Source organism: Columba livia, chromosome 23, assembly GCF_036013475.1.
Source record: "Columba livia isolate bColLiv1 breed racing homer chromosome 23, bColLiv1.pat.W.v2, whole genome shotgun sequence".
Taxonomy (NCBI): Eukaryota; Metazoa; Chordata; class Aves; order Columbiformes; family Columbidae; genus Columba; species Columba livia.
The window spans coordinates 5,131,553-5,157,793 of NC_088624.1; the positions used below are offsets into that span (position 1 = coordinate 5,131,553).

The 26,241-nt window shown below is 49.7% G+C and overlaps 5 protein-coding genes and 1 long non-coding RNA gene across 6 annotated transcripts in view; 2 read left to right on the forward strand and 4 right to left on the reverse strand.

Moving 5' to 3' along the window:
- LOC102089960 (feather keratin 1) overlaps nt 1-26,241 on the reverse strand; it is a 136,255-nt gene that overhangs the window by 6,842 nt on the left and 103,172 nt on the right. The window lies entirely within an intron of this gene.
- Nucleotides 2,013-3,180, reverse strand: LOC102090320 (feather keratin 1). Its single transcript, XM_065039903.1, has 2 exons — nt 3,147-3,180; nt 2,013-2,770 (listed from the first exon to the last, which is right to left on the reverse strand). The coding sequence occupies exon 2, from the start codon at nt 2,747-2,749 to the stop codon at nt 2,441-2,443; it is 309 nt and encodes a 102-aa protein (XP_064895975.1). The 5' UTR covers nt 2,750-2,770; nt 3,147-3,180; the 3' UTR covers nt 2,013-2,440.
- On the forward strand, nt 7,836-9,097 carry LOC102090505 (feather beta keratin). Its single transcript, XM_065039495.1, has 2 exons — nt 7,836-7,947; nt 8,345-9,097. Exon 2 carries the CDS (start codon nt 8,366-8,368, stop codon nt 8,672-8,674), a length of 309 nt encoding a protein of 102 aa, XP_064895567.1. The 5' UTR covers nt 7,836-7,947; nt 8,345-8,365; the 3' UTR covers nt 8,675-9,097.
- On the reverse strand, nt 14,685-15,925 carry LOC135576180 (uncharacterized). The gene is made up of 2 exons (XR_010467815.1): nt 15,798-15,925; nt 14,685-15,445 (listed from the first exon to the last, which is right to left on the reverse strand). It is a non-coding gene; the product is annotated as an uncharacterized LOC135576180 (long non-coding RNA).
- On the forward strand, nt 17,509-18,659 carry LOC102090870 (feather keratin 1). The gene is made up of 2 exons (XM_005513832.2): nt 17,509-17,604; nt 18,330-18,659. Exons 1-2 carry the CDS (start codon nt 17,509-17,511, stop codon nt 18,657-18,659), a joined length of 426 nt encoding a protein of 141 aa, XP_005513889.2.
- Nucleotides 22,416-23,594, reverse strand: LOC135576181 (feather keratin 1-like). Its single transcript, XM_065039904.1, has 2 exons — nt 23,529-23,594; nt 22,416-23,164 (listed from the first exon to the last, which is right to left on the reverse strand). The coding sequence occupies exon 2, from the start codon at nt 23,141-23,143 to the stop codon at nt 22,835-22,837; it is 309 nt and encodes a 102-aa protein (XP_064895976.1). The 5' UTR covers nt 23,144-23,164; nt 23,529-23,594; the 3' UTR covers nt 22,416-22,834.

Genomic DNA, 26,241 nt, shown 5'->3' on the forward strand with positions numbered 1-26,241 from the left:
AGAAGGAGATCAGGCTAGTCAAGCATGACCCGCCTTTCATAAACCCATGCTGATTGGGCCTGATCACCCAGTTGTCCTGTACATGCTGTGTCATGGCACTCTGGATGATCTACTCCCATCCTTCCCTGCCACTGAGGTCAGACAGACAGGCCTGTTGTTCCATGGATTCTCCTTCTACCCTTGTTGTAGATGCGTTTTTCTCGCATTAGAGCCCCAAACTCAACACAATGTTCTAGATGTCACCAGGTGAGTGCCAGCAGAGTGGCATGATCATTCCCACCGATCTCCTGGCTATGGTTCTGCTCATATAGCCCAGGATGTTGATGAGAGTCCTTAGTGTCTGGGAACAGTGCTGGGAGTCTTACCCTCACACTTGACAGGACATACCTCCAGACACTAGAATTGATTGTGTCTTTTCTCCTGTTAACTTCCCAGTCCCTGGCAAGGAATCTCAGCTGTTGGGCTTCCTTACCTTCCAATTCCTAACTGTCGGCCTTGCTCTTCCTGCAGGCTTCCCAGTTTCCTGATCAGACTCTTCCTCGTTCTCACTCCTTTATGAATCAATGATAAGGAGCTGTTCACCTCCTTTTCCACTAATTCTTTTTGACTACTGAGGAGATTACTGCAGGTGGTGTTTGGATCCCTGTCTCATCAACGGTGACCTCACATGTGGTTTTGATCTTTGCCTCAACTGTAATGTTCTCAGATGTAGTTCAGATGCCTGGCTCAAGCATGCATTCTATGATGTCTTTACCACGGTCTTTTGACAGTACCGAATGGTGGCTCAACAGACAGAGGTTAAGACCCGGTAGAGTGGAAAAGCTGTCACCCAGGGACTGGCCAACTCAGGGCATGTTTCACTGTTGCAACACACAAAAGTTTTTTCCTCTCATGCCAGCATGACACCAGACTCCACAAACCTCACATTAAGCGAATAGTGTTAATTAATAGTGGTAAACGTCACATATTGGTGAGCAAGGACCTCAGGGGCCTGCACAACAAAACACACCACACTAGTCCCGCTGGGAAGAGGGAGGTGAATTTCCTCATCCTCTCCACTAGACAGCTCTCCCAGCACTGTAAAGGCCCCAATGCCAGGACAAAGCACAGAGTATTTGGTCCTATGAACATGTTCCCAACCTTAGCAAAATTAACAGATAAGCAGTGCAGTGAGTACATTCCCTACGCTGCATAGAGGCCTGACAATTAGTAACTACTACAGCTATAGCCTGCTCAATTAAAAACTGCTGTTGTCTCAAGCCCCATGTAAAGCACCAAAAAGACTGGGGTGAGGTGACCTTGTCTGGTCACCAGATGTCCACCAAGATGCTCTATCACATCCACCTCCTCAGCAAGACACGGAGAAAAGAAGATTACAGAGTTGTAGGTTGAGATACATGCAATTCAAGCAAGAAATGCAGAGGCTGTGTGCAGAGGCAAAGCAAAGCAAAAAGATCTCTTCTCTGCTTTCCATCATGAGGTGATTTTCATCCGATTCCTGCAAAGCGGAGCCAGCGTACTTGTAGTGGATGCTTTGGAAAATTAATGGGTATATATTGAATGGCCCTTCCGCATCTTCCTCATTTGTCTTATATTTCTCGCTGAGCACAATGTCATGTGGTATGGAATGTCCCTTTGGTCACTCTGAGTCAGCTGTGCTGCAGATGTCCTGCCTATGTCCCCTCCCAGGCTCTTGACTAATCCCACCCTACCAGCCTTTTGGAGTCTGGTTGGAGAGACAAGACTTGCTGCAAAAGCTTTGCTCAGCAAAAGCCAAAACGTAGATGTGCTGTCATCAGAACCGTTGTAGCTACAAGTGCGAAATACAACACTCTGTAGGGTGTTATGGGGAAAGATAATTCCACCCCAGTCAGACCCAACACAATGTTTTAACAACCATTGCACAACCATCCTGAAGACAACCCTCCCAGAATAATCCGTAAATAACATCTTTCTCCCTGGGCACCTTGGAAAAACATCTGCAAGGGAAAGGATGACACAGAGACATGGTCTGGGATGCAGCAGAACTTTAATGAGGCAGAAGAGGAAAACAGGTTGTTCTCAGCGGAGATCTTGGAGCAGGGAGCACCAACTCAGACAGGAACCTATACGCTATGCCTGTAGAAGAGATTCAACAAGGTGTCCATCTCCCTGTCTTACAGTGTTAGGAGGACCATCAGGTCCTTCATAGGCTTTCCTTCTGAGGCTCACAGCGCAGGGGAGCATAAGAGAACAAGGACACAAGAGGAACAGGAGACACTGGAAGAGGGGAAGGGAGGCATGGGCCATGCTCTCTGAGAGACCAGGCTGACCCCGTCCTTTTGCAAGGGGTGCTGGGGTTGCTCAGCCCCTCTGAAAGCAACAACCCAATGCTCCCTCCCCAGTCCAGTCCCATCTTGTGGGTTTTTGGGGGCCTTCCCCAGGGCCATCACCAGCAGCCTTAGCAAGGGAAACGCCTCCTTGTGCCACAGATGCCACTGCCCAAGCCAGAGAGACCAAAGCCCCCGGAGTTGATGGGCACTCCCTGAGAGCTGAGGATGCTGCCAACGGCAGCGGAGGTGGAGGATCCCACGGCGGTGTTCTGCGGGAAGGAGCTGAGGATGGGGCCGGGCAGGGTCACCACCACAGGGGAGGGCTGGATGTAAACATGGGAGTCCTGGCACTGTTGGACACAGGGCTCATTGCAGCTGTTGGCCAGTGGGGTTGGGCCAGAGGACTGGCAGGGCAGGCACGGGTTGTAGCAGGACATATCCTGTGGCTGGAGCTGCACCTGGGAGAGAGGGCAAAGGGAAGCAGAGCAGCAGAGATGGGTGAGGAGCTGCCTGTCTCTGCACTACAAGGGAACCAACCCAAGCCAAGATGGAAGAGAGAACTGGAAGCTGTGTAGGGCAACCCACAGGTTTCTCCTTCCTTTCAGCCCAGAATTCCCTTCCAGAAGAAATCAATCCCACACATATCCTCACATAGCTCATAGCTTAATTCAGCAAAGCCCCAGCCTCTCTCCATGCAACAGTGTCTGACCCCTTCCCTGTCCAAGATTAATAGCCTCATGGGCCAGCACAAGACAAAGGAGCCAGAATGCGCTAAGAGAACTTGAAGAAGAAGAAGAGTGGGAGGAAGGACAGGAAAAAAGGCCTCAGACTCACCTTGTTCCAAAGGAGATGGAAGTGAGAGGAGTGGATGAGAGAGTGAGGAGAAGGTCCTGCTTTTATACTGCTCCTGCACAGCCTCAGGCCCACAGTCACTGCGTGCGGGCAGTAATTTTCCAACAGACTCACCTCCAAAGCAAAATATCCTACCTAATTGAACTGGTTGGGTTTTGTTTTTGTCAATGCTGCTGTTTAATTTCCTCATTTCTGGCATGACCTTTAGGCCTTGGAGTCTCCTTTGAGGTATCAAGATGAAAGACGCACCGATTTCGCTGCTATAGACACATCAGGCAAGGCAGAAAATGGCTCCAAGTACTGGAGGGTCTGTGTAGGCAGGGGGGCAGGGGTCTAGGAAAATCTGATCAGGTTTGTTTCCACATCTTGTGAAGGAAGGTGCTCATATCCTCCCCCCAACACATTGCTCTCCTGCCTGTGTCGGTGTGTTTGGGAAAGTTGTTCCCTCTTAATGCAACCTCTGGGGGTTCTCAACCAATGGCATTCATAGGCTTACAGAAGGAGAACATTGTCCTGTGTTTCCTGAAGAAGCCCTGTGGAGTCTGGTTGCTTTTCAGTACATGAGGGTGTGTCAGGGCTTGGGAGAGTTCCTTGTTCCTCCTACTGTCTTTACACTGTGATGGACTTTGACCGTGTTCTTTTGACTCTGATAATCATAGACAATGTTTCAAAATGCACTGACTGTCCTGTGAACCCCTGAGCTGTGGCAATGCCATGTCGTCATGCTGATGGCACTGGTCGTTAGAGCTGCCTGCAGCTGTGCACTGAGGTACAGGCAAGTGCTTTGAGGTTGCTTTCCTGGGACTGGGATGGAGCCGCCCTGGCCTTAGGGGAATTATCCCTGTGTGGGACACAGACCTGCAGACAGCATGCACTCCTGGCTTGGACTCACACCAAAAACCTGACACACAGTGAAGCCAAAATTAAGAATATGACTCGCTGTGGGTAGGGAGAGTCTATCACAGAAAGCTTGTCTGATGAAGAAATCCTCTTGTCCTCCTGGGATGTGTCCCAGCTGCCTCCATGTCTACAGTGCATCACCTCTTTAATGTAGTCTGAAAGCTGGTTTTGCACCCTGGGCCCTTCTGAGCACATGACAGAATCACAAGATCCTTGACATTGGAAGGGACCTGAGGAGAGATTGTCTAGTCCAGCCAGCCCTGCTCAAAACACAGTCAGCTTCTGAAGGTTGCTCAGGGCCAAGTTCTGTCAAGCTCTAAATACCTGCAAAGATGTAGAAGTCACAACCTCTCTGTGACAACCCCAGATGGCGCTTGACCACCCTCACACTAAGAAAATATTTTCTGGCTTTTCTGTAGATCTTCCCATGTTTCAGTAATGCCTATTACTTCTTATTCCTTCACTGGATATGAACCAGGAGTGTCTGGCTCTATGTTCTTGACTCCATCCCATCAGGTCTTTTACCCATTGCTAGGAAATGTGTCCTGGGGACTTATGTCTTCCAGGGTGAACAACCCCAGCTGCTGCAGCCCCTCCTGCCTCAGGGGCTCCAGTCACTTCATGGACTCTCTGGCTTCTTGCTGGACTTGCACCAGTATGGCTTTGCATCTGTCATACTGGGGAGACATGAACAGGACACTCGTCATGGCAGCTGTGGTCTCAGCAGTGCTGAAGCATGAAAAGGGATCATCTTTGGAAGCTCGACAAATGGGTCAATATGAAACTCATGAGATTGAATAAGGCCCAGTGCAAGGTTCTGCAAGTAGGGTGGGCCAGCCCCTGGTATCAATGCAGGCTGGGGGACCAAGGGATTCATGTAGCCCTGTGGAGAAGGAATTGGGGGTACAGGTAGATGAAAACATGAGCCAGCAGTGTGTGCTTGCAACCCAGAAAATCAACCATAACCAGGGCTGCAAAGAAAGAAGTGTGGCCAGAGGAAGGTGATTCTGCCCTTCTAGTCTGCTTTGCTGAGACCCACCTGCAGTGCTGCATCCAGCTCTAGAATCCACGGTACAAGTAAAACATGGATCTGTTGAAGTGGGTCCACAGAAGGGCAACAAAAATGATCAGACGGATGAAACATCTCTCCTGTGAGGAAATGCTGAGTGTGATGGGGCTGCTCAGACTGGAGAAGAGAAGGCTCTGGGGAGAACTTACTACAGCCTGTCAATACTTAAAGGGGGTTTAAAAGAAAGATGGGGACAGACATTTTAGCAGGGCCTGTTGTGATAGGACAAGGGGTGATGGTGTTAAACTAAAAGAGGATAGATTCAGACTAGATATGAGGAAGAAACTTTTTGTGATGAGGATGGTCATACACTGGCCCAGGTTGCCCATAGAGGTGGTAGGTGACCCATCTCTGCAAGGGGGTGTCAGTTTGGATGGGGCTCTCAGCAACCTGATCTAGTTGAAGATGTCCCTGCTCACTGCAGGGGGGTTGGGCTAGATGAGCTTTAAATGTCTCTTCCAATCCAAACTGTTCTATGATTCTATGCTTCTAACCTTCGTGATCGGATAGCAACCTTCTTCCTGGATGCTATTTGACATGATTTCTGTAAGGGTGCAGGCTGCCTGACAGGGTCCTCTAGGACCTACATCTGCTGCAAAGCTGTTTTGAAGCACACTCGCCCCAGCCTTTAGTGGAGCAGGACGTTTTTCCTCCTCCACTGCAGGACTTTGCATAAAGGCACTAAACACTGTTGGTTCCGGTCTGGACATTTGTAATGCACCAGAAGAGAGTGGCCACCAGATGGAATTCATGCCACTCATCATAATCTTTAGAGACCAGCAGCCATACCAGATTTCAGTCCCCTGCACTCTCCTCTTCTCCACCCTCTGTTTTGTCAGTTGTTCTGTATGAATTGTTACAGCAGACAGTGTCAAAAGCCTTGGTTACATGAGATTAACAACATTTGCTGCACTTGCCTCACTCACTGGAGCCAGGCACATCATCAAAGAAGGCCATGAGGTTGGTCAGGCCTGCTTTCCCCTCCATAAATCCCTGCTGACCACTCACAAACATCCTGTCCTTTCATCATGGGAAAGGGCTTCTAGGATCAACCACCTTTGCAGAGATTGAGGTGTCACTGGTCTGTCATTCCCCAGCTCCTCTTTTGTGCCCTTCCTGAAGAGAGGAGGCCCGTGGACCTTCTCCAGCTCCTCAGATGCATTGCCTGACTGCCAAGACTTCCAAAGCCAGTTGAGAGCAGCCTTGCAGTGACACCAGCCAGTAGTCCTGTGTCACAGTTTAATCTGAGCAAGCAATTCAAACCCACGAAAGCCACTTGCTCACTCCCTTACATATACCCCTAAACAGGGGAAATAAGTGAAAGGGGAGAAACTCATGGACTGAGATAAACACAGTTTAATAAAACAACAAAATAATTCTAATGTGCCACTACTACTACTAACATGTATAAAATGGAAAATAGAATATAAAAGATAGACAATGCAATGCCTCATGAACTTCACCTGTGTTGAGCAGCCAGTCCCAGGAAGACAGAGAGCACCCTGGTCCTAAACAACCTGTACCTGAGAGAACAGAGAAAAAGGCAGAAAAGCCCAGAGGCCACTGCAAAATGGCAGGATGGCAAATGGCTGGACTAAAAGAACTCCCAAACAGAACTGCAATGAATTGCAACAGAAAACAAAACAGGTCTCCATCTCTGCCTCCATCCTCCACCAGCCAGAAAAATCCTGACTCACCTTAAATGTGAAGCATGACTCTAATGGAATGGAATATTCTAATTGATCAGTCTGGATGTAAGTCAAGGTCTGCCCCTTCTATGCTCTGCTTCCCAGCTGCACCACACCTGTGGGCAGAGAGCTCAGAGAAGTCCTTGGCTTCTACACAACAACAACTAAAAAAATTAACTCTGTCCCAGGGTGTTATCTTCTTCTTATCAATTGATATCCAAACAATGATTGTGCTAACTATGAAAAAAAAAAAGGTTCTAACTGCATGAGGAAAATTAACTTGCTTTCAGTCAAACCACGACACTCTGGGTACACAGCAACAGGTCATGTGCACTCATGGCAGTCCAACCTGTTCAAATGTTCCCACACCTGATCGTCCTCTATTGTGGGGAAGTTGTTCTTGCTCCAGGCTTTCCAAGGACTCTCAGGAGCCTGATCTTTGGACATCAAATCCTACCAGTCATGACCAAGGCCAAGAACCCTTGGAGTACATCTGCCTTTCCTATAACCACTGTCCCCAGTAAAGCTGCTCTATTCAACCTTCGCACAATCCTCTCTTTTACTGCTGACCTACCTAGAAGATCTTCTTCTTGCCCTCCACATGATTTGCCTGGTTCAATGCCATGCGGGCTTTGGCTTTTCTAACCCCTCAGAAAGCCTGGCAAACATTATCCCCAGAGCAAAGGGCATGTAGAGGAAGACAACAGAAACCTCTTTCTGCAATGGGAGTTGCAAACAATTGCACTCATTGCCCCAAGCCAACATGCCCTGCCTGCATGGGATCCCTCCAACCGTTGTGGCACATCTTCTCTATGCAGAGACATGATCTTCCTGGGGGTATCATTGGGTGTCTCATCCTGGCACACAAAGCAAGCTTGTACACCAGATCAGGCATTTCAGAAATGAGGAAACAAAATGGGAGGGTTGATGAAAACCTAAGTGCAACTGGTGTCATTAAGTAAGATATTTTGCTTTGGAGGTGAGTCTGTTGGAAAATTACTGCCCATGTGCCGTGACTGTGGGCCTGGGGTGGTGCAGGAGCCACATAAAAGTGGGTCCTTCTCCTCACTCTCTCATCCACTCCTCTCATCTCCAGCTCCTTGGGACTCCAGCTCCTTCAGACTCGGTGAGTCTGAAGACTTTTCATCTCCTCCTCCTTCTCCTCCTCCTTCTCCTCCTCCTCCTCATACATCTCCAGAGTATCTTAGCTCATACCTGGCCCTTTGTGCTATGCTGGATTTGGGAACTGCTTGTTGCTGGAGAGGGAAAGGTGCAGAGGTGTGGCATTGACACAGATAAGTTTGGATAGGTGTCTCCTGAGATACGGGCTAGGAAGGGATCTTCCAGGGTTTGATCACTACTGACAGGGTTCTTTTGGGCTAAAAGGAAGGGGAAGCCTGTAGACCTCCCTACACAGCCTCCAGCTCTATTTTCCAGCTTCTAACTTACCTCATTCTTCATGGGGTGACAGATTGCTCGTTATCCATTGTTTCTGCTCCTCTTCCCCCTGTCCTCTCTCCCAGGTGCAGCTCCAGCCACAAGACATGTCCTGCTACAACCAGTGCCTGCCCTGCCAGCCCTGCGGCCCAACCCCGCTGGCCAACAGCTGCAATGAGCCCTGTGTCCAGCAGTGCCAGGACTCCAGAGTTGTTCTTGAGCCCCCAGCTGTGGTGGTGACCCTGCCCGGCCCCATCCTCAGCTCCTTCCCGCAGAACACCACCGTGGGCTCCTCCACCTCCGCTGCCGTTGGCAGCATCCTCAGCTCTCAGGGAGTGCCCATCAACTCTGGGGGCTTTGGCCTCTCTGGCTTGGGGAACCGCTACTGTGGCACGAGGAGACATTTCCCCTGCTAAAGTTGTTCTAGATGTCCCTGCAGAGGGCCCCCAAAAACCCACAAGATGGTACTAGACTAGGGAGGGAGCATCAGGTTGTTGCTTTCAGAGGGGCTGAGCAACCTCAGCACCACTTGCAAAAGGATGAGGCCAACCTCTCAGAAAGCATGGCCTATGCCGCCTTTCCCCATTTCCAGTGTCCCCCCTTCCTCTTGTATTCTTGTTCTCTTGTGATACCCTGGACTGTGAGCCTCAGAAAGAAAGCCTATGGAGGACCTGATGGTCCTCCTAACACTGTAAGACAGGGAGATGGACACCTTGTTGAATCTCTTCTACAGGCATAGCGTATAGGTTCCTGTCTGAGTTGGTGCTCCCTGCTCCAAGATCTCCACTGAGAACAACCTGTTTTCCTCTTCTGCCTCATTAAAGTTCTGCTGCATCCCAGACCATGTCTCTGTGTCATCCTTTCCCCTGCAGATGCTTTCCCAAGGTGCCCAGGGAGAAAGATGTTATTCACGGATTATTCTGGGAGGGTTGTCTTCAGGATGGTTGTGCAGTACTTCTAAAAAAAATTGTGTTGAGTCTGACTGAGATGGAATTCTCTTTCCACATAACAGCCTTTAGAGTGCTGTGCTTTGCAGTTGTAGCTGGAATAGTTCTCATGACAGCACATCTGTGTTTTGGCTTTTGTTGAGCAGTGCTTGCACAACAGCAAAGTTGTCTCTCCAACCACACTCCCAAAGGCCAGCAGACTGAGGTTAGGCAAGAGCCTGGGAGGGGACATAGGCAGGGCATCTGCAGGACAGCTGACTCAGAGTGACCAAAGGGACATTCCGTACCATATGACATTGTGCCCTGAAAGAAATGTAGGAGAAATAACAAAGAGGTGGAAAGATCATTCAATATTTATCCATTCATTCTCCAAAGCAACCACTACGTGTATTCTGGCCCTGCTGTGAAGGAATTGGCTGAAAATCACCTCATGATGGAAAGGAGAGAAGAAATCTTTTTGCTTTGCTTTGCCTCTGCACATGGCCTCTGTATTTCTTGCTTAAATTTCATGTATCTTGACCTACAATTCTCTAATCTTCTTTTCTCTCTGTCTTGCTGAGGAGGTGGAAGTGATAGAACATCTTGGTGGACATCTGGTGACCAGACAATGTCACCTCACCCTAGTCATTTTGGTGCTTAACGTGTGACTTGAGACAACGGCAGTTTTGAATTGAACGTGCTATATCTGTACCAGTTACCAATTTACAGGCTCCCGTGCAGCACAGGGAGTATGCTCACTGCACTGCTTATCTCTTGATTTTGCTAATGGTGGGAACATATTAATAGAACCAAATGCTCTGTGCTTTGTCCTGGCATTGGGGCCCTTACAGTGCTGGGGATCTGTCTGGTGGAGAGGACAAGGGAATTCACCTTCCTCTTCCCAGCCGACTGATGAGGGAGTGTTTTGTTATGCAGGCCCTTGAGGTCCTTGCTCACCCTTAAGTGAGTTAGTTACTACTGTTAATTAATACTATTTGTTAATGTGGGGTTTGTGGAGTCTGGTGTCATGCTGGCATCAGAGGAGAAAACTTTAGTGTGAGGCAACAGCAAAACCTGCCCTGAGTTGGCTGGTCCCTGAGTGACTGCACCTTGAAAATGAGCTCCTTTTAGCACTGTACTGTGGTTTGAGCTGTGCCTGTTGAGCCACAATTCAATACTGTCAGATGACCATGGTAAAGACAGGAACCCAAATTGCTTCTGAGAATTCCATGTCTGGGCCAGGCATCCAAACTACATCTGAGAACACGGAGGCTGAGGCAGCAACCAAAACCACATGTGAGGAAAGATAGGGACCCAAACACTACCTACAGTTATCACCCCAGTAGTGGAAAAGAAATAATGGACAAGGAGGTGAACGGGTCCTTATCATTGATAAGCAAGGGTGTGAGGAGCAGGGAGAGAGTCTGATAGGTAAGCCAATTCTTCAGCAAAGAAACAGGAAGAACAAGTGAGAGATATCACTGAAGAGACAGAGTCCCTGACCTCAAGTGATCTTTGAGATGTGTGTAAAGGTTACAGGCAGATGGCAGGTGGGCGGGTACTGCCTTGCAGCACATGTGGGTATAGCAGGGTGAACAGTCAGTAACTGGAAGGTAAAGAAGCCCAACAACCAAGACCCCTTCCTAGGGACCAGTGAATTAACAGTGGAATTGGAAAAGAAGCAATGAATTCTAGTCTCTGGAGCTGTGTCCTTTCAAGTGTGAGGGTAAGATGTCTGTTCAAGAAAGTCCTTGTGATTTGGCAAGGAAGGTGGACTTCTGCTTAGGAAGGCATCCAGTTCCTGAGAGAATTAGCAGTGCCACAAGACATCTGTGTTGACCTCAATTCCAGCGTGGTTTGCTAAGGTCTGGAGAATGCTCTGTGTATATGGGCTATATGAAAAAGCTATTCCAAAGAGCACTGGTGTCATATTCTAAGAGCTTGGCAACAACATATTGCCCAGATTTGGACACACCAGCTGTAGTAAGAGCATCTTCCTGCTCTGAAATTGTGAAGAAATTCTCTCTCTCTGCTTGTCCCCACAGGCCAGCACTACGGGTGTGTGTGCTGTCCCATGGAGACAGAATGAGGGGGCATATGAGCGCTGATGATTGTGCTTGAGGAGGCTGTGGAGGCTCCATGAGAGCAGCAGTTCCACCAGTTCCTACAATATGGCCAGGTTGGAGAGGAAGAGATGGGAGAGGAGGGGCAGGGCAGCAATTCTTCTTACCCTGGCTGCCACTGTGCTGAGGGAGGACGCTCAAGCAGAAAAAGACCTCAGAAGGGTTTACACTAAATGACAAAAGAGCTGCACTAGGACATGTAACATCATGCTCAGCAAGAAAAATGTGCCCTGTCTTTCCAAAGTGGCGGTTTTTTAGAGAATGGCTGGGCGTCATTCTGCTGGTGCAAGGTGGTTGGTGATTATTTCTGTATGACTTGCTTCTCTTTCAGCCATTTTCTTTCTTAAACTGTCCTTTTCTTGACCCAAGGCTGTTTTGTTCTCTTTGGCTTCCAAGTCTTGCTCTGTCCCACTGGGACAGTGGAATGAGTGTGAAGGGCCAGTGGGTGGCAAGTACTGGCTGGGGTCAATACACCAAACAGACCAACAGGCAGTGCATGTCCTCCTCATCTTGGTCCTTCCCTGTCTGTGCCCAGGGCTTCCTGGGAAAGTTTCTGGAGAGAGGGAGACAAGGAGATACTCAAGGCAGGAAGAGAAGCAGCGGGTATGGGCTGAGTGTCTCAAAGATCTCTCCAGGATCTTTCTAAAGCAGTGTGGAGACCAACAGCAAAGGCTGCAGAGAGACTTGCAATAGTGTCCCAAGAAAGCCCAGGAGAACCTGTCCTAAACCCTGCCTTGAGACGTAGAATTGTGGAGTGAGGAAAAGAACATATGGAAAAGAAAAGCTTGAGAACAGAAAGGAAAATACTGCCACAGCATCTTTGGAAAACTTGTCCCAAAAGATGGGCTCCACAGATCTTGTGGTTGTGTAATTGGTGCAGAGATGTGTTTTGTGATCTTTTCTTTCCTTCCGCAGATCATTCAGGACAGCTCCTGCACACTGCCTGTGTCCTTGCCTTGAAACGTCAGCTCCTCCTCCTCATTGCTGGCCCTGTACCCACCTTGCAAATGCACAAAAATGCTGTCCTGGACCATAGGATCAGAGCTTCATCAAGTTGGAAAGGACCTCCAGAGTTCATTGGGCCCAAGCCGTTGCTTTGTGTGCAGTCAGCAATGAGTGTCCAAGGAGGGTGACTGAACAATGTCCCCAGGAAACCTCTTTCACTGCTTGACACTCCTTGCACTCCTACCAGTTACAAACCTCTCATGTTTAAATGTGAACCCATTGTCTCTAGTCCTCCAACCATGCACTGCCATAGTGTTGAACCTGGATCTGCCTTCTGCAGGACCTCAACATAGCTACTACAAAGCTGTTCTCTGTTCTCCCACCAAATATTGTCTTCATGCTCAGCAAGCCCTGTGCCCTCAGCCACTGCTCCCCACACAAGTGCTCCAGCTCCTCACCATCCTGGAACACCTTCTGCTGAACAGACTCCACTTGACCAAGGTGTTTCTTGCATCACGTCTTTCTTGCATTACAGCAGTGTTGTAGGTGCTTTCAGGTGAGTGCTGAGAAGAGTGGGATAGTCACTACCCTGTATTTCCTATCTGAGGTCCTGGTCACATTGGCCAGGATACTGATGAATGTCCTTGGTGCCCAGGAACAGTGCTCGAGTCACAACTGTTTTGTTGGCGTTACTGAAAAAGCACCTTTCCCTGGCCCTGCTGTTGGGCTGCTGTTTCTCAGGGCGTGAGGGATTCACGGGGAAACAGGATTGACTCTATCTGGACATGCGTCACCTTGCCCAGCTGTGTCCTACAGCAGTTGAGCAGCTCCCTTTTCTCATCTGCAAGCATCTCTGCAGCCTTTGCTGCTGCTCACCATGCGGCTTTGGTGACATTCTGGACAGCCGGTGGAGACACTCAGCCTGCACCCGCTGCCTCTTCTCCTGCCAGTGCCTCTCCCTGCTCCCTCCCTCCAGAAACATTCCCAGGAAGCTCTGGGCACAGAACGGGAAGGAGCAAGATGAGGACGTCATGCACTGCGTGTTGATATCTGTGGTGTGTGGAACCTGATCAGCACTAAACACCCCCACATTGATCTCTTGATCTACTGTACCAAAGGTATGGGAGGAGATACGGAACAGCAAGAGAGAAAAATACCCTTGGGTCAAGATCAAGAATCCCTAAGGGGGGAAGGAAAAAATGGGAAAAAATAACAGGAATTACAAGTAATGTAAATGCAATCAACCACCACCTTGCAGCAGCAGATGAATGCTTGACCACCACCTGAAGGTCAGTTACTTTGAAAAGACTGTCCAACAGTCTGTCACGAAATCATCATTGTGTCAACAACCATTGCTTAACCATCCCAAACAACCCCTTCCACAGTCACTGTGAGGAACACTTCTCTCAGTGTGCATCTTTGGACAATATCTTTCATGAAATGGATGATACAAAGGCTGGGGTTGGGGTGCAAATGAACATTAATAAGGCCAAAAAATTGTCTTATCTCCAACATTACACCACACTCCACAAAGCCCACATTAACCCAATAGTGTTAGTTAATTGCAGTGAACACCTCACGTAAGGGTGAGCAAGGACCTTGGGGGTGTACACAACAAAACACACCACATGAGTCTCTCTGGGAAGGGGGAGGTGAATTCCCTCATCCTCTCCACTAGACAGCTCCCCCAGCACTGTACGGGCCCCAATGCCAGGACAAAGCACAGAGCATTTGGTTCTATTAACATGTTCTCAGTTTTAGCAAAATCCAGAGACAAGCAGTGCAGCGAGCAAACTGCTTGCGCTACACAGAGGCCTGTAAATTGGTAACTGCTACAGCTAAAGCCTGCTCAAATCAAAGCTGTTGATGTCTTGAACGCCATGTGAAGCACCAAAAAGTCTGGGGTTAGGTGACATTGTCTGGTCACCAGATGTCAACCAAGATGCTCTATCACTTTCACCTCCTCAGCAAGATGGGGAGAAAATAAGATTACATCCTCCCTATTTGTATTACATTTCATGCTGAGCACAATGTCATGTGATATGGAATGTCCCTTTGGTCATTCTGAGTCAGCTGTGCTGGAGATGTCCTGCCTACATCCCCTCCCAGGCTCTTGACTGCCCCCACCCTACTGGCCTTTGAGAGTGTGGTTGAAAAGACAGCATTGCTGCAAAAGCTTTGCTCAGCAAAAGCCAAAACGCAGATGTGCTGTCATCAGAACCATTCTAGATACAAGTGCAAAGCACAGCAACTCTGTAGGGTGTTATGGGGAAAGAGAATTCCACCCCAGTCAGACCGAACACAATGTTTTAACAATCACTGCACAACCATCCTGAAGGCAACCCTCCCAGAATAGTGTGTGAATAACATCTATCTCCCTGGGCACCTTGGGAAAACATCTGCAGGGGAAAGGATGACACAGAAACATGGGCTGTGATGCAGCAGCAAAGCTTTATTGATGAAAAAGAGGGAAACAGGTCACTTGAGTGGAGAACCTGGAGAAGGAAACAAGAGGGACAGACAGGAGTCTCTGACCCAAGTCTGTGGAAGAGATTCAACCAGATGTCCATCTGCCTGCCCCACAGAGGGAGCAGAGCCAGCAGGTCCTCCCTAGGCTGGCTTTGTGGGGCTCAAATCTCAGAGGAGCACAAGACAAAAAGGATACCAGAGGAACAGGAGACACTAGACAAGGGGAAAGGCAGCATGGGCTGTGCTTTCTGAGAGACCAGGCTGGCCCTGTCATTTTGCAAGGGCTGCTGGGGTTGCTCAGCCCCTCTGAAACCAACAACCCATTTCTCCCTTCCCAGTCCAGTATCATCGTGTGTGCCTCTGGGGTCCTTCCCCAGGGCCATCACCAGCAGCTTTAGCAGGGGAAACGTCTCCTTATGCCACAGAAACCGCTGCCTAAGCCAGAGAAGCCAAAGCCCCCGGAGTTGATGGGCACTCCCTGAGAGCTGAGGATGCTGCCAACGGCAGCAGAGGTGGAGGAGCCCACAGCGGTGTTCTGTGGGAAGGAGCTGAGGATGGGGCCGGGCAGGGTCACCACCACAGCTGGGGGCTCAATAACAACTCTGGAGTCCTGGCACTGCTGGACACAGGGCTCATTGCAGCTGTTGGCCAGTGGAGTTGGGCCGCAGGACTGGAATGGCAGGCACTGGTTGTAACAGGACATGTCTTGTGGCTGGAGCTGCACCTGGGAGAGAGGACAGGGAAAGCAGAGCAGGGGAGATGGGTGAGGAGCAGCTTGTCACCCCACCACAAGGGAGACAAGGCAAGAGCTGGAGACAAGAGCTGGAGGCTGCGTAGGGGGCTCAAACATTTCTTCTTCCCCTCTGGCAAGCCCTGCCATGAGTGACCAAGCCCAGGGGTATCTCTTCCAAGCCCATTGCTCAGGAAACGCCTCAAGCATGAGCCACAACCCAGTCATGTCACATCTCCTGCCCCATTCCCTCTCACATGACAAACAGCTCCAAGACCTTGCAGGAATGCAATGAGAAATCATAAAGGAGGAGAAGAAGGAGGTGAAGATAGGGCTTCATACTCACCTTAATCCAAAGCAGTAGGAGGCGAGAGGAGTGGATGAGAGAGTGAGGAGAAGGGCCTGCTTTTATACTGCTTTTGCACCGCCCCAGGCCCCCAGTCATTGCATGTGGGCTGTAATTTTCCAACACACTCACCCACAAAGCAAAACATTCTACATAATGTTAAGGTTGTATTTTGATGTCCATCAATGCTGCCATTTCTTTTCCTCATTTCTGAAATGCCTACTCTGCCATGCAGGCTTCTTTCTTTTGCTGGGATGACCCAGCTTTTCCCTACTGTGCTCATACCCACAGAGCACCTGCAGGCTCCTCTTTTTAAAGATGTGCCACGTGTATCTTTCTCCTCTTTCTCTCAGCTTGCTTCAGTGTTCACTTGCCATTACTTCCTTGGGCAGCTGGGCCATGCCAGTGGTTTCAGCTCTCCTCCTCTTGATGACCTTTGCTGTGAGAAGAACATTTGCCAGGCTGCGAATGAAGGGTTTGGTCAGAAAAAACATAGATCACCTGGTGTTGAACTGGGCAAGTACATGGAGGTCAGGAAGAAGTTCTTCTTCCAGGTAGGCTGGCAGAAAAAGCAAGGCTTAGGTAAAGGCCACTCCAGTGTTAACAGGGCAGCTTCCCTGAGAACAGGGCTTACAAGAAAGGTAGAGATGCTCCAAAGTCTCCCTGCCTTCATCTTTCCTGGCAGGATTTTTTGTCAAGAGTTTGGGCTCCTGACATTCCTTGGAACATCTGAAGGAGGGAAGACTTGCAATAGAGAAGGATCAAGTGTGTGAACATTTAAACAGATTGGACTGACATGGTGTCACTACAAGGCCACTCTCAATACTGTATGAAAGTCCTGGTGGCAGGCAGGGCTTGCATTTGAGGAGTGCAAGACAGCATGGGTTTCCCCAGGAAGGGCATGAAGGATTAGTTGGGGAAGGATACCTGTGCTTCTGCTCAGAGGGATGTTGAAAGGGTGGAGACACGGGGTGATAAAAACATCATGAGATTCAGTCAAAGGAAGTGCAAAATCCTCTTTATGCGAAGGCCCCAGGAGTCTCATAGCATTCAAGAATGGCCAATGACAAGTGGTGCAACTGGAGAGGAAGAACATTTGGGTCAGTATGGACATGGCAACTTAACAATGTTGTGCTCTTAGAACCCGCAGACCTCCTCTGGGTAGATGTGTCCTTGGGGCTTGACCTTCCCTGAGGTGAGACTTGATTGTGGAAGAGAACAGAAATACAGGCTTCATCTTCCTAGCCAAAGAAACTAGGCTGTAATAGGGGTCTCTCCTGAATGCTCTGTGAAGGGAAAGAAAACCTTGATCACATCTCCTGGCACTGGGGCTTCTGCATGCCTCCTTTCCTATGCCCCAAAAACCTCCTCAGCTTGGAGATCAACCCAATACCATTGGAGACTCATGAAGCTTCCCTCATCTCCCCAGGGAGCAAGGGCTGTCAGGACCCTGCAGTGTCACATGCTGGGGGATGATCAGTGAGGGGACAGGATCAGAAGGGCCATGGGTATAAATCCACTTCTGAAATGACTTCAAAGAGGCGATGCACTTCCCTGCCCTGCAGACATGGAGTCAGCTGGAACGCATCCCAGCAGGCCAAGGGAGTGCCTTCAGCAGGCAAGCTTCCTGGGATAGACTCTCCCTACCCATGGCAAGTCACACTCCAATTTTGGATTTGCCATGTGTCAGGATTTTGGAGTGAGGTCAAGCATGTATGGTGCCTGCAGGCCCATGTCCCATGCAGTGATGAATTACCCTACAGCCAGAGGTCTGAGCACTGAACTCTTCCTGACTACGAATCTCCAGGTAAGACCATTGTGTGCCTTGCAGGTCAGGGTCCAAAACATGTGGCCAAGCTGCATGACGGTGTGAAGAGAGTGGGAGGAATAAGGTGCAGTCCTGAGCTCCAACACATTCCTCATGTAGTGAGGAGGTACCTGACTCCATAGGGCTTGTTGAGGAATCAAGGGGTTTTGAATGACAAAGCTCATCTTCCAACCTGGTGACAGCATTGGTTAGAGACTCCCAGAGACTGCCACAAGAGGGGATGACTTGGCCAAAGAAACCAGCAAATATCTCAAGCAAGAGAAGCTTTCCTTAGCCAAAGGCATTTTAAACAAGCATATGCATCAGCATATACAGGCAATGACCAGTGACTGCTGGAGAGAGCAGGAAGGCAGTCAGGGAGGATGGGAGATGCGTCATGCCCTCAGTCACAGAAAAGTTTGTACACTAGGGAGAAGAATGCATTGGTGGGAAGGCATGCACCTTCATTCCCTTGAAGTTCAAAACAATCTCAGCAGATGTCCCCAGACCATATTCTCTGACTGGACAGACCCCTCCAGCACTCTGGGTCGCAATTTCTGCCTGTAGTGACATGATCTTGCTCAGGAAAAACATTGGGTCTCCAATTCCAATACTTCAGAAAACCTCAGTGGACTAGTGGTCATGTCAGAAATGAGGAAATGAATTGTTTTCCCCTGCTTCTCTGCAACTCATCATACTCTGCTTCCCCCTGCCCTCTCTCCCAGGTGCAGCTCCAGCCACAAGACATGTCCTGCTACGACCAGTGCCTGCCCTGCCAGCCCTGCGGCCCAACCCCGCTGGCCAACAGCTGCAATGAGCCCTGTGTCCAGCAGTGCCAGGACTCCAGAGTTGTCATTGAGCCCCCAGCTGTGGTGGTGACCCTGCCCGGCCCCATCCTCAGCTCCTTCCTGCAGAACACCGCGGTGGGATCCTCCACCTCTGCTGCCGTTGGCAGCATCCTCAGCTCTCAGAGAGTGCCCATCAGCTCCGGGGGCTTTGGTCTCTCTGGCTTGGGCAGCGGTTTCTGTGGCACGAGGAGGCGTTTCCCCTGCTAAAGCTGCTGGACTGGGGATAGAGCATTGGGTTGTTGGTTTCAGAGGGGCAGAGCAACCCCAGCACCCCTTGCAAAAGGGCAAGACTGGTCTGGGCTCTCAGAAAGCATGGTCCATGCCACTTTTCCCCTCTTTCCAGTGTCTCCTCTCCCTCTTGTGTCCTTGTTCTCCTGTGCTACCTTAGGCTGTGGGCCCCACAAAGCCAGCCTAAGGAGGATGTGCTGGCCCTGCTTCCTATGTGGAATAGACAAATTAACATCTGGTGGGATTTCCACAACAGCCATGGGGCTCTCATCTGCCCCTGGGGCTCCCTGCTACAGGATCTTTAATGAGAGTGACTTGTTTCCCTCTTTTTCTTCATTAAATTTCTTCTTTATCCCAGACCATTTCCCTGATCCATCCTTTCCCCTGCAGATGCTTTTCTAGGATGCCCAGGGAGAAGGATGTTGCTCAGGCATTATTCTGGGAGGTTTGTCTTCAGGAAGGTTGTGCAGTGGTTGTTGAAACATTGTGTTGGGTCTGACTGGGATGGAATTCTCTCTCCCCATAGCAGCTTCCAGAGTGCTGTGCTTGGCACTTGTAACTAGAATGATTCTGATGACAGTACAGATGATGTTTTGGCTTTTGCTGAGCAATGCTTTCACAACAGCAAGGCTGTCTCTCCAATTCCACTCCTAAAGGCCAATAGGCTGGGGTTAGGCAAGAGCCTGGGAGGGACACACGCAGGACATCTGCAGGACAGCTGACTCAGAGTGACCAAAGGGACATTCTATAACACATGACATTGTGTTCAGCAAGAAATGTAAGAGAAATGAGGAGATATACGGGTCATTCAATATTTATTCATTCATTCTCCAAACCAACTGCTCTACATACTCTGACCCTGCTTTGCAGGATTTGCTTGAAAATCACCTCCTGATGGAAAGCAGAGAATAAATATTTTTGCTTTGCTTTGCACATTGTCTTTGCCTTTCTTCCTTAAACTGTATATATCTTAACCTACAAGTCCATAATCATTGATTCTTAAGGGAGTGAGGAGGCAGAAGTCTCTGATGGGGAAGCTGGATCTTCAGAAATTACGTGGGAGATACCACTGAAAAGTCAGAGAGTAGCTTGTCCCTGGTGTCAGCCAGGTGAGAGGACTACCACCTGGCAACACTGATGTGGGGAGAGCAGGGCCAACAGTCAGGAATTGGAAGGTAAGGAAGCCCAACAGCTGAGATCCCTTACTAGGGACTGGGGAGTTAACAGTGGAATTGGAAAAGAGACAATAAATTCTAGTGTCTGGAGGTGTGTCCTGTCAAGTGTGAGGGTAAGTCTCCCAGCACTGCTCTGGGACAGTAAGGACTTCATTGTGGTTTAGCCCCAGCCTTGCAGCTGGCAGCTAAAAGCACGTGCTGCTTGCTCATCCCTCCCCTCCCCTTGGTGTGATGGAGATAAGAATCAGAAAACAAAGTCAAAACTCGTATTTGGGATAAGAACGGTTTAACAGTAAAGAAAAAATGTGAACAAACAGTAACAATAGTAAAGAAAGAACCTACAAAGCAACGGGGACACTGCGCAAGCCAATCGGCCTGCCGGCTCCTACTCACAGCATCCCCGACATGTGGCAGCTCCACCACACGCAGCTGGGCCCCCCCACTGTGGCAGTAGGACACTCGAGTTGCAGCTCTCACTGAAACCAACGGCCCCCTTCCCCAAACCGCGACTTGCACCCGAAATACCAAAGCACCGAACAGTGTGTCCAAAAAGGAGCAGCCCCAGACCAGCAACAAAGGCAAAAGAGAGGCCACCCCTGGTTTCTCTTGCCTTTATGCCTGAGCTTGACCTTATATGGTATAGAATACCTGGATATCCTGGCAGTATAGACATTAACCTCACCCTTACCAAGCCAGCACAGACTTTCATCAACGTCCTGGGCTGTATGAGCAGGACCATAGCCAGGAGATTGGTGGGAGAGACGATCCCACTCTGCTTATGCTCACCTGATAACATCTAGAACACTGTGTTGAGTTTAGGGTTCTAATGCAAGAAAAATACTTCTACAAGAAGGGCAGGAGAATCCATGGAATGACAGGCCTGTCTCTCCGACCTCAGTACCGGGGAAGGCTATTGAGCAGATCATCCTGAATGTCATCATGTGCCATGTACAGGATGAGGTGGTCAGGCCAAGTCAGCATGGGTCTATAAAAGAGAAGTTATGCTTGACTAGCCTGATCTTGTTCTACAACAAGATGACCCACTTAGTAGATGAGGGAAAGCCTGTGGGTGTAGTGTAGCTGGAATTTGACTCTGTTTCCCACAGAATTCTCCTGGAGAAAGTGGACCCCCATGGCTTGGATGAGTGCATTCTTCGCTAGGTAAAAAACTATCTAGACGGCCAGGCCCAATGAGTTGTGGTGAATGGAGTCATATCCAGTTCATGGCCAGTGACAAGTGGTGTTCTCCACGGCTCAGAATTGGGGCAATTCTGTTTAATCTCTTTATCAGTGATCTGGATGAGGAGATTGAGTGCAGAGGGGGTTGCAGATGACACCAAGATGGGTGGGAGAAAGGCTCTACAGAGGGATCTGGACCATCTGGGTTGTTGGGCTGAGGCCAATTTTATGAAGTTCAACAAGTCCAAGAGCTAGGAACTGCAGCAATCTCATTCAGTGCACTAAGCTCAGGGAAGAGCAGCTGGAAAGCTGCCTGGCAGAAATGGACCGGGGGCTGTTGAGCGACAGTGGGTGAATATAAGCCAGCAGAATGCCCATGTGGCCAAAAAGACCACCAACATCCTGGCTTGTATCAGTACAAGTGTGGCCAGCAGGGCCAGGGCAGTGACCTTCCCCCTGTACCGGGCCCTGGGGAGGCCAACCTCTAATCATAACGTCAGTTCTGGACTCCTCACAACGAGAAAGATCTTGAGGTGCTGGAGCGAGTTCAAAGAAGGGAACAGACCTGGGGAAGGGGCTGGAGCACAAACATGATGGGGAGCGGCTGAGGGACTTGGGATTTCAGCCTGGAGAACAGGAGGCTGAGGGGAGACCTTCTCACTCTCTGCAACTGCCTGAAAGGAGGTCGTAGCATGGAGGTTGTTGGTCTCTTCTGCTAAGTAGCAAGTGATACGACAAGAGGAAATGGCCTGAAGTTGCTCCAGGTGAGGTTTAGATTGGATATTAGGAAACATTTATTCACAGAAAGGGTTGCCAAGCATTGGAACAGGCTGCCTTGGGAAGTGGTTGAGTCACTGTTCCTGGGGATCTTTAAAGGACGTGTAGATATGGGGCTTAGGGACATGGTTTAGTGAGACTTTGCAGTGCTGTGCTAACATTTGAACTCAATGATTGTGAAGGCCTTTTCCAACCCAGTGATTCTATGATTCAATGAAAGACCTTGACCTGTAGGAGTATATACAATGGAGGGGGGCCAGGATATGAGGATGGCCTAGAGAACTTGGTTCGGGAGGAGAGGCTGAGGGAATGAGGCTTGCTGAGCATAGATTAGAGAGCACTTTTGTGGGAGACCTAAACACATCTTTGGAATCTATGGTTATTGAACTGCCTTGGATATTTCTAATCTAGCTCCAGATAGGCAGTGAAGATTAGAAAGCAGAGGAAAACCGAAAGCATGACTAGGCATACCCAAAGTCAAATTGTGTTAACAGTCAATGCAAAACCATCCCCAATGATGCCATGCCAAATCCTGGGCAACCCGTGTCTCCTGGGTGCCTTTGGAGTTTGTCTTCAGGGGAAAACATGACACAGAGACATGGGCTCAGGTGCAGCAAAACTTTAATGAGTGAAAAGATGAAACTGAGATTTTTCTGAGTGGAGGGAAAACTGGGGACAGATGAGAGTCTGAACCTCATGGCAGAGGTGACGGCAGGTGAACATCCCACTGGGGGTCTATTAGGTGGCCCCACAAAGGGAGCAGGGCCAGCAGATCCTCCCTAGGCTGGTTTTGTGGGGCTCACAGCTCAGGGGAGCACAGGAGAACAAGACACAAGAGGGAAAGGAAAGAGTGGAAGAGGGGAAAGGGGGCATGGGCTGTGCTTTCTGAGAGCCCAGGCTGGTCCTGTTGTTTTGGAAGGGGTTGCTCAGCCCCTCTGAAAACAAAAACCTGATGCTATGTCCCCAGTCCAGTACCACCTTGTGGGTCACTGGGGGCCTTCCTCAGGGCCATCAGCAGCAGCTTTAGCAGGGGAAACACCTCCTCGTGCCACAGATGCCACTGCCCAAGCCAGAGAGACCAAAGCCCCCGGAGTTGATGGGCACTCCCTGAGAGCTGAGTATGCTGCCAACGGCAGCGGAGGTGGAGGAGCCCACGGCGGTGTTCTGTGGGAAGGAGCTGAGGATGGGGCCGGGCAGGGTCACCACCACGGGGGACGGCTGGATGAAAACTCTGGAATCCTGGCACTGCCTGACACAGGGCTCGTTGCAGCTGTTGGCCAGTGGGGTTGGGCCAGAAGGCTGGCAGGGCAGGCACGGGTTGTAGCAGGACATGTCTTGTGGCTGGAGCTGCACCTGGGAGAGAGGGCAGGGAAAGCAGAGCAGAAGAGGTTGGCGAGGAGCAGCCTGTCTCTGCACTACAAGGGAGACAAGCCAAGCCAAGTTGGAGGTGAGAGCTGGAGGCTGTGTAGAGAGACCAACATGTTTCTATTTCCTTTCAGCCCAGAATCCCTTCCAAAAGAAACAAAGCTCAGGGATATCCCTGCAGAACCCATAGCTTAATTCAGCAATGCCCTATCCTCTCTTCATGCAACACTGTCTGACCCCTTCCGTCTCCCAGGACCCATTGCCAAGCATAAGACAAAGAAGCAGGAATGAACTGAGAAAACTAGAGGAAGGAGAGGAGGATGAGGGGAAGGAAGGAGAGCTTCATACTCACCTTGTTCCTGAGGAGATGGAGGTGAGAGGAGTGAATGAGAGAGTGAAGGGAAGGACCCGTTTTTATACTGCTCCTGTACTGCCCTAGACCCACAGTCACTGCATGCAGGCAGTAATTTTCCAACAGACTCACCTCCAAAGCAAAATATCTTACCCAATAGCACAGGTTGGGTTTTGGTTTCCATTAATACTGCCATTTCATTTCCTCATTTCTGGCATGACCACTGGGACTCAGAGGCTCCTTTCAAGTATCAAGATCAAAGGCCTGAGGTTTTCCTTGGTAGGAAAAAATCAGTAAAGGCAGAAGATGGCTCCAAGTACTGGAGAGGTCTGTGGAGGCAGAGAGCATGGTTCTAGGGAAATCTAATGAGCCTGCACCAAGGTTCACACAAGCTGCCACCAATGAATTCCTCTCCTGTTTGTATCAATTTGTTTGGCAAAGTTGACCCCTCTCATGGCAAACTCTGGGGGTTCTCAACCAATGTCATAAGCAGGCTTACGGAACGAGAACATTAACTGCCCATACATCGAGTTTCCTGAACAATCCCTGTGGAGTCGGGTACCTCCTCACTACACGAGCGGTGTTTTGGTGCTTGGGACAGCATCTTGTTCTTCCCATTCTCATCATAGCACAGTGCATTTTGGCCGCACACTTAAACACTAACCGGTAATTTTCCAAAGTGCACTGACTGTCCTGTGAGCCCCCTGAACTGTGGCAGTGACGGCAATTAGGTCATGCTGAGGATGATGACCCTTGGCACTGCCTGCAGCTGTGGACTGACGTACAGCCTGGTGTTTGGAGATGGTATTCCCAGGGTAGGGATGGAGCTGCCCTGGAAGCAGGAGAATGCAACCCTGAGCAGGACACAGGCCTGCAGACAGCACACACTCCTGGCTTGGCCTCACGCCAAAAGCCTGACACATGGCCAATCCAAAATTAAGAGTGTGACTCGCTAAGGGTATGGAGAGTCAGGAAGCCAGGAATCTTGCCTGTTGAAGGCATTCCCTTGGCCTCCTGGGCTGCATCCCAGCTGCCTTCATGTCTTCAAGGCAGGGTTAGTGCATTGCCTCTTTGATGTGGTCTGAGACCTGGTTTTGTACCCTGGGCCCTTCTGAGCACATCCCCACCCTGAGCATCCTCAGGGACATGGCACTACAGGATCCTGAGAGTTCTGAGAGTTACATGCTGGGGAAATTAAGGGAGTTTCCTTGTGTTCTTGGTGATGTTGGGTTTTTCTCCAGCCTGAGAATGTTACTGGGCTATGGGAAAGGATGCGCGCTTAAGCCCTAGTGCCTGGGAGAAGACATAGTGCTTAGGACCCAGGGATGAGTCCCTGCCCGAGGGGAGTTGTTTTCTGCAAACCTCTCTTTCCCTCTGCTGAGAATTCAGGAGACCTTCTCATCACAACCCATCTTCTGTGGCCAGAAACATGAGAGCTTTCTGTCCATTCCCTTCCACTCTCAACTTCTCTACTGTTTTCTTGAGTGTTGGGCTTGACCTTTCCTGCTCTTGAACCATGAGCTGTTTAAGGTGTTGCCAGGATTTCTAAGCTCTTTTGCACTTGACAGCTGATCTCATGGCATCCTCCCTACCAGTTGCGTCATTAGGCTGAGGTCCAGGGACTTGACTCTACCTTCCACCCTGCCATCAGGTCTTGAATTCTCAGTTTCTCTGGTGTGTTAACTAAGCCGCCCCTTGATTCCAATGTTCGCAACCACTTCCTCCCTCTTAGAGGCAGCCATGCATCACCTGTCTTTTGCCCATGACAGAATCACAGAATGCTTGAGATTGGAAGGGATTTCAGGAGATCATCTTGTCCAACTAGCACTACTCAAAGCATAGTCAGCCTTTGGAGGATGCTCAGGGCCAAGTCCTGTCAAACTCTGTATACCTACAAAGATGCAGAAGCCATAGCCTCTTGGTGACAACACCAGGCAGTGCATGATGACTCTCACAATAACAAAGTATCATCTGATGTGTCTATAGAATATCTCATTTTGCAACAGGTGCCTATTACCTCCAGTTTCTTCACTGGATAGGAATCAGTAGAGTCCAGATCTGTCTGTGTTCAAGAGCTGGACCTTTAGGTCACAAATCCTATACCAATGGCAAGAACTCCTGGAGTACCTCTGCCTTTCCTATAACCCCTGTCCCTGTTGAAGCTGCTCCATTCAGCCTTTGCACAAGCCTCCCTTTTGCTGCTGAATACCTGGAAGAACACCTTCTTCTTGCCCTCCACATGATTTGTCTGGTTCAATGCCATGTGGGCTTTGCCTTTCCTAACCCCAACCCTGCACACTCAGACAACCTGGCAAATGATGTCCCCAGAGCAAAGGGCATCAAGAGGAAGACAGAAGAAATCATTGGCACAGACTGTCTACCGGCAGATACAATGGCCAGTGATCATTGAAACATGCACAAAGAGAGGGAGGAGAGAAAAGCAAGTGGAACATCCTTAACGAAGTGGAGACAATGTGTGCCCTACAGACATGTGCATCACAGGCCAGAGCTGGGCCTCTTTCTGCAAAGGGAGTTGCAAACAATTCACCACCCCAAGACAACATCCCCCGCCAGCAATGGACCCCTGCAGAACTTGGGGGTCATCTTCTCCTGCACTGACAAGACACTGCCCAGGATATACTCGGACCGTAATCCCACCACATGAAAGGACTTGTGTGGTAGAATAAGCATGTCAGAAATGAGGAAGTTAAAT

Excerpts from the sequence above, each read along its gene's own strand:
- LOC102090320 (XM_065039903.1), bottom strand. The coding sequence starts at position 2,749 with ATGTCCTGCTACAACCCGTGCCTGCCCTGCCAGTCCTCTGGCCCAACC.
- LOC102090505 (XM_065039495.1), top strand. The coding sequence starts at position 8,366 with ATGTCCTGCTACAACCAGTGCCTGCCCTGCCAGCCCTGCGGCCCAACC.
- LOC102090870 (XM_005513832.2), top strand. The coding sequence starts at position 17,509 with ATGTATGGTGCCTGCAGGCCCATGTCCCATGCAGTGATGAATTACCCT. Across the intron at positions 17,605-18,329 it reads TCCTGACTACGAATCTCCAG|GTGCAGCTCCAGCCACAAGA; the intron begins GTAAGACCATTG and ends CCTCTCTCCCAG.
- LOC135576181 (XM_065039904.1), bottom strand. The coding sequence starts at position 23,143 with ATGTCCTGCTACAACCCGTGCCTGCCCTGCCAGCCTTCTGGCCCAACC.